At 55.9% G+C, this 11,308-nt stretch overlaps 1 protein-coding gene across 1 annotated transcript; it reads right to left on the reverse strand.

The window, feature by feature from the left end:
• Window positions 1-424: 424 nt before the first annotated feature.
• Window positions 425-5,509, reverse strand: YARS1 (tyrosyl-tRNA synthetase 1). The gene is made up of 14 exons (XM_054395324.1): window positions 5,453-5,509; window positions 5,059-5,205; window positions 4,791-4,966; window positions 4,435-4,564; window positions 3,536-3,616; window positions 3,125-3,217; window positions 2,805-2,940; window positions 2,504-2,589; window positions 1,929-2,063; window positions 1,787-1,792; window positions 1,512-1,607; window positions 1,180-1,373; window positions 911-1,052; window positions 425-699 (listed from the first exon to the last, which is right to left on the reverse strand). The coding sequence occupies exons 1-14, from the start codon at window positions 5,507-5,509 to the stop codon at window positions 589-591; spliced, it is 1,590 nt and encodes a 529-aa protein (XP_054251299.1). The 3' UTR covers window positions 425-588.
• Window positions 5,510-11,308: the final 5,799 nt, after the last annotated feature.

Here is an 11,308-nt window from a genome sequence, read left to right on the forward strand (position 1 = left end):
CAGAGAGGGGTTCCCGAGTCAGTGTTCAAGGCCTGTGCCTCCCATGGGCCTCCCACAGGCTCAAGGGCAGGCCCACAAGGGCTGCCTGTGGGCTCCTGGCCAAAGAGCAGCACCAGCAGTGGCACTGGGCCGAGCAGGGCACAGGGTCTGCCTGGCTGTCCCCAGCTCGGTTAGCAGCAACACAGGTTTGAGCAAGCAGCCTTCCCTTTCTGCCCTCTCCACAGCACAGGGCAGCCCAGTCAGGACCAGCAGGCAGGGCACCCAGTCCATGGCACAACTGGAAGCAAGCTGATGGCCCCAGCACAGAGCCTGAGCCCGGGGGCAGAAGTCACTCAGGTCCCTTGGGTGCGGTGCCACCTCCAGTCTCCAGAGCTGGCCCACAGCTGAGGCACAGGCGCTGGCTGAGCAGGCCCGGGGCGGGTGTCAGAGGCAGCTCTTGAGGTGGCAGAGCTGCAAATTGAGTCCCAGAGCCCCCCAAGGACTGAGCCCCCCCAGCTCAGGGTGCCAGGCAGGAGATGGCAGAGCCCAGGGAGGGCTGAGGCAGTGGAGGGGGCCAGGCAGGAGGCAGGAGCAGAGGCTCTGGTGGTGTTAGCCAATGCTGCCACCCTTGAGGCTTTTACAGGAGATTGTCCCCAGCTTGGTCAGGAAGTTTCTCTGCTTCCACTGGGCAACACAGTCCTCAGAGACACGGAAGTCAGCCTGGGGAGCAGAGCAGAGCAGGGGAGGCAAGGTCAGACCTGGGCTGCCATCAGCACCTTGCTCAGCCAGTGGGGAGCTTGGTCTCCTCCACAGCCTCGCTACCAGCAGCAAAAGCAGGCACCGAGTGGCTGACAGCTCCTTTGGGGTCACCCAGAGGTGGGGACAGTGGCTTCTAGGTGTCCCTAAGCACTGCTGTGGCACAGCCCCTCACCTGCAGCTTCTCAAAGACCTTCTTCTTGGGCTTGAGCTCATCCTCAGGCTCCCCATCCTCGTAGCCCTCCACGTAGACTCGCTCCCCGGCGCAGCACCCGGCGGGGGGGTCCAGGAGCTCCACTTGCCGAGGCTCCCCCAGGCTGTGGAGGAAGCAGAGTCACCCCAAAGTGGGTCCCACCTGCCCCTCAGCACCTCTGGGCTCCGAGGCAGGAGAGGGGGATCCAGCCTGCAGCCCTGGAGGGTACCCCCAAGGCTCCCCTCCCTCACCTGGAGGCACACAGCACCATGCCCTTCGACTCCACACCCCTCATGGCCTTGGGCTTCATGTTGCAGAGCAGCACCACCAGCCTGTCCTGCAGCTGCTCCCTGGGGACAAACTGCACCAGGCCACTGACCACCGTGCGGGGCTCAGGCTCACCCACATCGATCTTCTCCACGTACAGGCTGTCAGCATCTGGGTGCTGCCAGGCAAAGCCAGGTGAGGAGCAGAGGAAGGGGACTGGGGTGGCACAGAAGATAGAGGCAGCCCCCCCTCACCCTCCCCCAAGTGCCCATGGGATGGTGGGCAGGTGGTTCCCCTCTCCCTGCTGCCCCTGTACCTTCTCCACACTGATGACTTTGCCCACACGCATGTCCAGCTGGGATGGGACCACTGTGTTCTCTGGCTCTGAGTTCTTGGTGTGCTTCTCTGCAGGCTCTGCAGTGCAAAGGGAGCAGTTGGGGCACTCAGCACAATGCCAGGGAGCTGGCCAGGCCCTGGGCAGCACTCAGCGACCCCCAAATGCTGGCTCTGGGGCACACTGAGCAGCCTCTCAAGCATCAGAGAACTGCAGTGGCATCTGTCCTCTCCAGGGTAGGCAAAGAGCCCTGCCACTGGCCTCTCCTCACCCTTCCTAATGCTCTCCAGGGCTGCTCCTGAGACTGAAGCATCAGAACTCTCTAACCTCATTCCCTGGAGGGATTTTCTCCCACCCAGCCTGCATGGCCAGGACCCCACTTCCCTGAGCTCCCAGCACCTCCTTACTGGCTTTGGGATAGGCTGCCTGGGTCAGCTTCTTCAGTTCTGGGCTGTTGAATTTCTCTCTGATGGGGTCAAGCAGTTTGTTCAGGGCCACTTCCACCGAGTTCTTCAGGTCTCCAGGATGCACAACCTGTATCATGACAGACAGACAGGTTCCTGTGTGGTTTCCTCCCAGGCAGGGGAAGCAGCAGAATGTGAGGCACTGCACTGAGGCCACAGAGGTAGGGACTGGAGAGCAAGGAAAGTGGAGAGAGAAACCCCAACCCTTGGCCTGATTCCCCCTTGGAAAACAAAGCCCTGCTCCTGGACAGCCTTGCTTGCAGCCTTAGATAGGAACAGCTGAAAACAAACTGCTGCTCTGTTCCAGGATGTGGCTGATGTGGCCCTTTCCTACACCAGGTGCCCCCCACATCCTTCACCCCCCTCCTCTCACCTTCAGGCTCTCCTGGCTGGGAGCAGCCTACAGCCACCCTACAACTACTGAGCCCCACTCCGCTCCATACCTCTTCCTGCTGCTCACAGCCCTCCCAGAAGGGACAGGGAGAGGGTTCACTCCATCCCAGTACTCACCTGCTCAGCAAAGTCCTTCTCCAGGCCCTCATAAGCTGTGTAGGTTTTGTTTCCTCCCCACTTCTCTTCTCGCAGCACCACAAACTCTGTGACACGCAGATGGCAAGGCTCAGGTGAACCCAAGCAGTGACTCACACCTTGCTCAGCCAGGCAAACCACCCACCCCACACAGCCCAGAAGCTGAGAGGGTCTGCAGCAGGGGCTGGGGAGGGGACACTCAGGGGCAGCACACTCCTGTCCCTTCCACTTACCTCCCAGAAAAAACCCCAGACCCAGCACCTGAGCATGGTGAGAGCTTCACCTGACTTGAGGGGAAAGAGGACATGCTTGATGAAGGAGAGGACTCCATTGTTCTCCACGTTCCCTGGCTCACAGAAAGCCTTCCTCAACTTCTTCTTCACATCCTCCTTGCGGTCCAGAAGGTCAATCTTGGAGTCCTGCAGGAAGAGGCTTTCTGTAGCCTTTCACCCCCAACCTCTTGCTCAAAAAACTCATGCAGGAGTTCTCCTCAGAGCCAAGTGTGAGTGGAGAGAGGCTGCACCCCAAGAGGTGCCTCCTCTGCCTCCATCCATTAACCCCCTTGCAGAAACCCTTGCCCACAGCCAGCATTCAGGCACCAACCTCTTCTGATGAGCTCATTTTGCTGCCTGTCAGCCCAGGAACCATTGGGTTCATCAAATGGATACGCTTGGCATAGCCCAGGGAAGGAAGGTACTGGGGTGAAAAAGCAAAGAGGCAAGTTGTAGACAACCTTCTTCTAAAGATGAGCTTTAACTCACCCTCCCTGTTTGCTCCTGGCTTCAGGTAACTTGGGCACCCAGAATAACAGCACCCAGAAAGCTATCACAGGTTCACAAAGCCCTGGCAGCCACAGCCAGGGACGTGTGGCAGCACCCCAGAGCCCCGCAGACATGGAGAGCAGCAGCAGGCCCTGTGGTGGTGCCAACTGCTTCTCCCAATGGATTATGAAGTGCTTGAGGCCTGAGCCACACAGCAGCACCACAGAGGCCTCCTAGATACCTCATTCCTCACCTTCTCTGCAAAGGTGAAAATCTTCCTCTGATCAACTCCTCCAAACTGTGCATCAACCTTGAGGTACTCCTCATCCAGGGCCTGCAGAGAGACACCCACAGCCCTGAGACTGGGCCCAAAACTCCACACTCCAGCTGTGCTTTAAGCTTCCCCTCTGCTGGGGCATTCCCACCTCTGGGAAGGATGGGAGCTCTCTGGGTTTCCTGCTGTGCAGGCTGGAGCTGAGCTGGTGCTATGCTTCGTGCTGCTGTCAGCTACAATATTGGGGTGGAGTGGAACAACTTTGGCACTGGTGAGGCCACACCTCAAATACTGGGTTCAGGTTTGGGCCCCTCACTCCAAGAAGGACACTGAGGGACTGGAGTGGGTCCAGAGAAGGGCAATGAAGCTGGGGAAGGGTCTGGAGAACAGGGCTGGGGAGGAGCAGCTGAGGGAGCTGGGGGTGTTTAGTCTGGAGAAGAGGAGGCTGAGGGGAGAGCTTCTGGCTGTCTACAACTCCCTGAAATGAGGCTGGAACCAGGTGGGGGTTGGTCTCTTCTCCCAAGGAACAAGAGGAAATGGCCTCAAGTTGCCCTAGGGGAGGCTTAGGTTGGAATATTAGGAAAAATCTCTTCCCCAAAAGGGGCTGTCAAGCCCTGGAACAGGCTGCCCAGGACAGTATTGGCATCCCCATCCCTGGAGGGGTTTCGAAGCCATGCAGATGTGGTGCTGAGAGGACATGGTTTAGAGCAGACATGGCAGTGCTGGGTTAATGGTTGGCCTTGATGATCCTAAAGATCTTTTCCAGCCCAACCGATTCCACGATTCTATGACTCTGCCATTCGCTCTCACACATCCCTGTGGTCCTGGCTTCATGCAGCAGCTCCCTGGCCAGCAGGCTGTGCCTCAGCAGGACATACCTGCAGGCCTGGGTAGAGCAAACCACTCAGCAAGGGATGCTCCACCTGCTTCACCACCTCTGCTCCTGCCTTCTTGGCGTCGTGCTGGGTCACCACGGAGGAGAGGCGATACACATCCAGCGTGTACTCCCTGGGGGAAGGGACAGCACTCTCAGCACTGGGAAGAGGACATCTTTTAGAGGTGCTTCACACCACTTCTGGCCACCTCATGTGGAGCCAAAGCTTAGAGGCACCTTTGCTTTGATCCCTGAATGAGAGTGCCTGGGAGCAGGCTAAGGGATGCGACAAGCTCAGGAAGAGCAGAGCCCCAGGTCAGGCTTTCCCTTCCTGAGAGGACCAAGTGCCTCAGGACTCACTTGCTGAGTTGGTAGTCAGTGCCCCGGACAAACTTCAGCTTTTCCAGGGGCACCCCAATGCTCTGCAGCATGGCTTTGATCACGTTCTCGTAATACCGGGTGCGCAACTCCAGCAGCTCCCAGGGGGCCTTCATGTTGTCTAGGTAAGCATGGAGGTCAGCAAAGAGTATTGTCACCTGGGACAGAGGGGGACAAAGTCAGGAGTCAAGGGAGCTACAGGTTCCCCTTCATCGGCACGGTGACAGAGCTCCCAGCCTGGCCTCCGTACCTCACACCCTGCCTTCAGGAAGTCTGCGATCTTGGACATGGGCACGAAGTAAGCCACGTGTGGCTTGCCGGTGGTGGCCGTTCCCCAGTAGATCTTCAACTCTCGCTCTTTCAGGATGGCCATGAGCTTATCCTCCCCCAACACTTCCTGTGAAGGGTCAAGACACACATTTGGCGCGGCTGGGCCTCTCCGGCAACGCGCTGGGGTGGCGTGGGGAGGACGTGGGGCCCGAGCTGTGCCTAAGGTCCGGCCCGCCCTGCATGCAGCATGTCACCGGGGCTCCTGCTGGCTGCAGAGGCAGATGCGGCACCACTGCGCTACACCCAGGCCTTACCCTGACCTCGATCCACCCCACCTCGGGCCTGCCGCCGCCCTGATACCCCCGCCCTGGTACCTGCAGGTTCCGAGTGATGAGGTGATACTTCTCCTGCGGGCCGGGCGCAGGCTCCATGGCGGCGGCTAAAAGGAACGAGACAGCATTTACCGGAGACACCAGCCCCCCGGGAGACCCCCGAGACCCCGCCCGCTTCTGGGACCGCTCCGGTTCCTCCCGGCCCAGCCCCACCGACCTCCCCCGGGTTGCATCAGCTCCGCTCGGCGCTCGCCTGGCCGCGCCTGGCCGTCACTTCCGCCGCCCGAGCGCCGAGCTGTCGATGAGAGGGGGCGGGGCCGTGCTCCGCCAATCAGGCGGCGCCCTGGGCGGGGCTAAACTGGATGGCTGCGAGTGACTGCGGTGCAGTCTCCGCTGCTGCGGGGCTCGGTGCGGACCTCAGCAGGTTTTTTTGTATTATTGTAGCGTTTTCTGTGATTTTTGGCTCCTCTGCCCGGTGTAGGACTCGGACCTTGGGCCTGTCCGGGAGGAGGAGCCGGGGGCGGGACGGGCTCCTCCTCTGGGGCGGTCTTGGCCCCGCGCAGCGCTGTCGGGCTGCCGTTGGGCGGCTCCTGAAGCACGGGGGAGGTAAAGGGTGTGCTGAGGTAGGAGCAGGCCTGTGACAGGCATGGGTAGAGCAGTGAGTGAGAGGGTGAGGTCAGGGAGCTGCGGGGGTGAAACGCTGCTCTTGGTGCTGTGAGTGACAGCAGAGCAGGAGCCCCGGGTCCCGAGTTTGCTTTTTCGCAGGTTTCTCCTGGTGTTGGGGACTGCCACCCTGTGGCTTCTGGTTGTTTCTTCTAGTACATGCCCCTTTGTCTTCAGGGAGGAGGTCCCAGAGCATCGAAGGCTTGTGAGATGTGTCTGGCAGCAGGGAGTGTAGAAGGCAAAGTGACCACTGAACCTTCAGAGGATCATGGAATGGCTTGGCAGGGAAGGGACCTTTAAAGATCCTCTAGTCCAGCCCTCTTGGCAGAGCTTTCTTGACAGCTTCCTCTTTTGATCCCTCAATTTACTGAGGCTGTGCTAGAAACTCACATAGAGTGTGTGTAAGTCTGTGAAGAGCCTTGGACTGCCCACCCTGGCTCCACTGCTGGTGCTTTTGCAGGGGGTGCTGAGCTGGCTCCAGTTTGGCCTCACCAGTGCTGGCACAAGGGTCAGGGTGAAGAGGCAGCAGCAGGCAGCATCACTTTAAGAGCCATTTAAGCTGTTAGGGAGTGTTACCCTGGTGCAAATCCTTGAACAGCCCCTGAATCCCACACTCCAGTGAGGAATGGCAGGAGGCTCTGCCTGGGCCCATGCATCATCCATCACATAGTTAATGGAGTTCTGCCTCTAGAATCAGTTGATGGAGGGTTGAGAGGACCCAGCAGAGGCTGCAGTTAGGCAAATTGGGAAGGTCCTGGCAGTAAAACCATTTCCTTGCCTGCAAGCTGAGCATGAGAACATCTCCAAATGTGCTTTTTGTAAGCTGGTTCCAGCAAACAGGCTTAAAGTGGTTGGTTCCTTTTCAAGCCCTCACTGGTTAGGAGTTAGTTTGTTAAGACTGCTACACTCTGGAAGACTAAATCCATGTTTAATTTGGTTCAATTTGCTTCTTGTTTCTCCTTGAATCACTTAAGCACTTCTTAAATTGCAGAACTCCAGGCAAATGTTACCTGGTGAGGACTGCCCATGGCTCCTTAGCTTCTTGTGTAGGTTTTATATGTGTGGAAGTCATTCTTGAGGTGTTTTTTTTTTTTTTTTTTTTTTTCTCACTGTGGTCACAGGATTATTCTGGAAGTGCTGATCTTTTTATTATTATTATTATTATTTGGACAGAATGACAAAAGGAAGCAGCAGAACTGCCTGGGGTTTATTCCTGGAGTAGGTGAAAGCACCTCCCCCACCCCCCCACCCTCTTTGTTTTTGAAAGCAATAAGACAAAAGGTATTCCTCTAAATCTGTTGGTCAGAGAGGACAGGAAATACCTTTCCTTAAGCCAAATTCTCCTGCTGGGTGAGGGTCAAATGCAGGGCTTCCAAGTTTAGAAAGATTCATGTGTGTGTGTGAGAGTCTTCCCTGAGAGGAAAACCAGGGTTCTGTTTAGGGATACTTTTAGACCATTGAATTTTTAGGGGAAAGTTCCTTATCTCCTGATCTTTCACCATAATTTCTGTGTTGTGGGAGTGTGTCAGTGACTAATATGCAGCTGAATGTCCTCTCAGCTCCCTGACAGAGTTGCTCTTCCCCTTGCTCAGTTTTTCCTAACCCTAAAAAAAGGCTTTTCATGTGTTTGGTGTCTGGGAAGGATGGAGGTGGGGGGTGAGATACTGGGAGGGGCTGTGAAGCTTTATTTCATACCTCAAGTGTGCTGTGTGCTCTCAGGATGAGGTTGCAAAGAATCTGATGTGACTGCTGGTATCTGGTGCTGGGGTGCAGAGCAGGTTCAGGCCCTGCAGGCATCTGAGAGAGCTTTTGTGTTGAGTCATCACTGTAGCACTCCAGAGCCATCAGAGAAGCTGCTGCTCTTTCAAGGATCCCCTGACCTGGGTGGTAGTGCCCCTGGTGACCTTGTTGCCAGTTGTCCTGCCTCCAAGGATGGTGATGTTGTCATTTCTCTAGACATAATGAGATGTTTTGATGAGACTGAGATGGGTGACTGCTTGTTGGAGCTGTCAGGCAGTGAAGAAGGGAATTCTGCTTTCAGTGGCACCGAGGAAGAGATCCAGGAAATCTTGGCAGCTGAGTGCATGGAACCTAAGTAGATAAAGGACTCTGAGCCAAAATGTTAATGGAGAGACTGACAAGGATGAGAGCAGCTCCTCTGGGGCATCACTCACCAGCAGCACTGCAAGTGCAGCCTCAGAGATCCCAGAGAAACCACGGGACAGAGGTCCAGGGTCCTCCTCAGCCAGCTCTGAAGAGCTTTCCAGTCAAGGTGCTGCCAATTTAGATGAGAACCATCTGCAGTCAGCAGAAGTCACTTGTTTGACCTTGAGCTTCAGGAGCTTCTGAGCCTTGGCCCCACTGGTGCTGACTCTCTGGATCAGCCTCTGGAGGACAGTTGTTTGGAGGGAGCTGAAAGAGGAACTCCAGGAGCGATCACAAATGATTGCCTGGATGATGACCAAGCTGTGAGTAGCTCTCTGCCCCAAGAGTCCTCAGAGGGGCTGATGCCTCCTAGCCAGGAAAGCCTGGGTGTGGATTTCCTGGCAGAGACTCCCTTAAGCAGCAGGGATGTGTCCAACATCTCTGATGATCCTGTGGGAAAGATCCATGTCCTCTTTTCCCCATAGCCAGAGTGCAGCTGAGGAGAGTTCAGCACCAGCATGGCCAAAGTGTCCCACACCATCTGAGTCCAGAAGCCAAGCACTTCCCAAAGCAACCAAGAGCTAGTTTCCAAGGAAATTGACCATGCCACAGGATGCTGAAGGGGGAGCCTGCAGAGGCTGAACAGCCTCCAGACAGCTTTAGAGTGAACAGCATCTCAATTCTTGTAACTGAAATGGTTTGAGCTCCATCCCTTTTGATTTGTGCTTGAGGTGGTGTCCAGGTGCACACCACTGTGGTGTGCTCACACTGCCAGGGAAGGGTTTTTCAGGTGGAGGAAAGTGTGAGTTTTACATAACTGCACAAGCCAGGCTTCAAGGGAATGATTTTCTCTGAGCTCTTAATCCCCTTTTTCCTTATCTTCCCAGTGAAGTGCCACAGCTCCAGCCCAGATGAAGCAGGAAGAGCCAAGCAGTGAGAAGAAACCTGAGCCAAGTTATCCCTGTCCCACAGCAGGAGGACAAAAGGTGATTCTTAGGAGCCTCTAAGATGCCTTTGGACTTTAAATCAAACTCTCCAAGCAGTTTCCTAACCCACTTGGGTTGGTTGAGTGCTGCTGGGTTTCTTTCTTTCTTAAGCTGCACTGAAAAGGGATAGGTGAAGGGGGAAATACTTCAAGATTTTAGCCTGCAAGAGAGGGAAGAATACAGGATTGGCCCAAGTGGTTGTGAGGCAGCCCTGGGCAGTGTTCTGCAGGGCAGGAGAGGAGATGTTTGTCCTGCTCTGGTGGCTGCTGTCCTTCCGGAGAGGTTTCCAGCAGATGGCAGCAGCTGAGCGGCTCCGGGCAGCGATCGGTGCCGGTTGTCTTCTGCTCTCCGGAGCTCCAGGAGTTGTCCCTTGGTTGGTTCGTCCCCGTGGCTGCTGCAGACCTGCTGCAGTCAGGTGTTCTGTGCCTGGCTGCTCCCAGTGTGGCTTTGAGGGAGGTGAACAATCTGCTGGAGGGGTTTGGAGAGCAGCGAGGAGCAGCTGAGGGAACTGGGGATGTTTAGTCTGGAGAAAAGGAGGCTGAGGGGAGACCTTCTGGCTCTCTACAGCTCCCTGAAAGGAAGTTTCAGCCAGGTGGGGGTTGAAACAAGTGGACAGGACAAGAGGAAGAACTCTTTCTTCCTCCTCCTGAGAGCTTCTTTACCTAGGAAGAATCTTTCTTCCTCTTCCTGTGGCCCAGGAATACCTTTGCCAAGCTTCTTCCCACTGTTTGCTTCTTCCTTCCCATTCTGCCCTACAACTGTGTCACTTAATGAGAAAGGGAAGGAAAAAGGGAATTAGCACCTAGGAGAAAATGAGGGAACTGCTTGAGAGAGACCAGCCCAGAGCCCCAGAGCTGCTGCAGGCAGTGGAACATCTACCTGTGAGGCCAGGCTGAGGGAGCTGGGGCTTGGAGCAGAGGAGCCTGAGGGTTGCCCTCATTGCTGTTGATAAAGATGTGCAGGGCTGGAGCCAGGCTCTGCTCAGGGATGGCCAAGGACAGCACAAGGGGCACTGGGGGTGAGCTGGAGCAGAGGAGGTGCCACAGGAACAGGAGGGAAAACTTTGTCCCTGTGAGGGTGGCAGAGCCTGGAGCAGGCTGCCCAGAGAGGTTGTGGAGTCTCCTTCTCTGGAGACTTTCCAACCCCACCTGGATGTGTTCCTGTGAGACCTGCCCTGGGTGACCCTGCTCTGGCAGGGGGCTTGGACTGGATGATCTCCAGAGGTCCCTTCCAACCCCTAACCTTCTGTGATTCCTGAGCTCTGGGCTTGTCTTGGGAGGCAACTCCTTATCAGTCTCCAGCTGTGAGCTCAGGGAATCTTTAGCTAAAATGCCAAGATTTGGGATTCCTACTGACAGCTTCTACACAGTGCCCTTCTCAGCAGGCTCATCCAATTCCCTCTCAGCTGCTGAGGTTGGAAGGAAGGTGTCTGTGAAAAGCAGGCCTGGCTACCAACTGAAGAGCTTGATGGCTGGAGCTGGGATATTCTGAAGAGTGTTCTGGTAGCTTCCAGAGCTACCCTCCCACTGTGGCTGCACGAATTGGGTGCAGTAATTGTCCTTCCTTGGAAGGCTTGGAAGGAGCTGAGGGTTCTGTGGCACGTTCCACGGAGCCTGCACTTATCTGGGCAGCACCAACAGCTGCATAGCCACAGGGCTGCTTTCCAGCCTCTGAATACAGCATCAGTAGGAGGGGACTATGCAAGGGAAGCTTCAAATGGCCTCTTTTCCTCTTCCTTTCCAATTAAAAATGCAAGACTTGTCTTGTGAGGCCCAGAAATTCAGGCAGCAGCTCCAAAGGAGGCAGGCTGCTGGATGGAAGCAGAGTTCTGTTTTTGCTGGGGCACAACCTTCTCTGTGCCCCACACAATTTGGTTGTTTTTTTTTTTTTTTTTTTTGTTTCTCATCACTGCAAAGCTCCTTTTTCCTCCAAATAGCTGCAGGCTTGGAATTCAGCCTGGCAGAGCCAGCCTGAGCCTTCCCACTTGTCACACCACAACCACGCTCAGGGGGTTGACTTTCATACCCCCTCCCCCCTGCCCCCCATGGTCTTTCTGGGCTCCAGGATCTGCAGCCAGGCCTTGGGTATCATTTATGTGGGAGAT

The sequence above is a fragment of the Indicator indicator genome, chromosome 33, assembly GCF_027791375.1.
Source record: "Indicator indicator isolate 239-I01 chromosome 33, UM_Iind_1.1, whole genome shotgun sequence".
Classification (NCBI taxonomy): Eukaryota; Metazoa; Chordata; class Aves; order Piciformes; family Indicatoridae; genus Indicator; species Indicator indicator.

Coding starts and splice junctions, on each gene's coding strand:
- YARS1 (XM_054395324.1), bottom strand. CDS start 5,509: ATGGAGCCTGCGCCCGGCCCGCAGGAGAAGTATCACCTCATCACTCGG. Junction 2,064..2,503: donor AGAAGGACTTTGCTGAGCAG/GTGAGTACTGGG, acceptor GTCATGATACAG/GTTGTGCATCCTGGAGACCT. Junction 700..910: donor AGGTCTTTGAGAAGCTGCAG/GTGAGGGGCTGT, acceptor TCTGCTCCCCAG/GCTGACTTCCGTGTCTCTGA.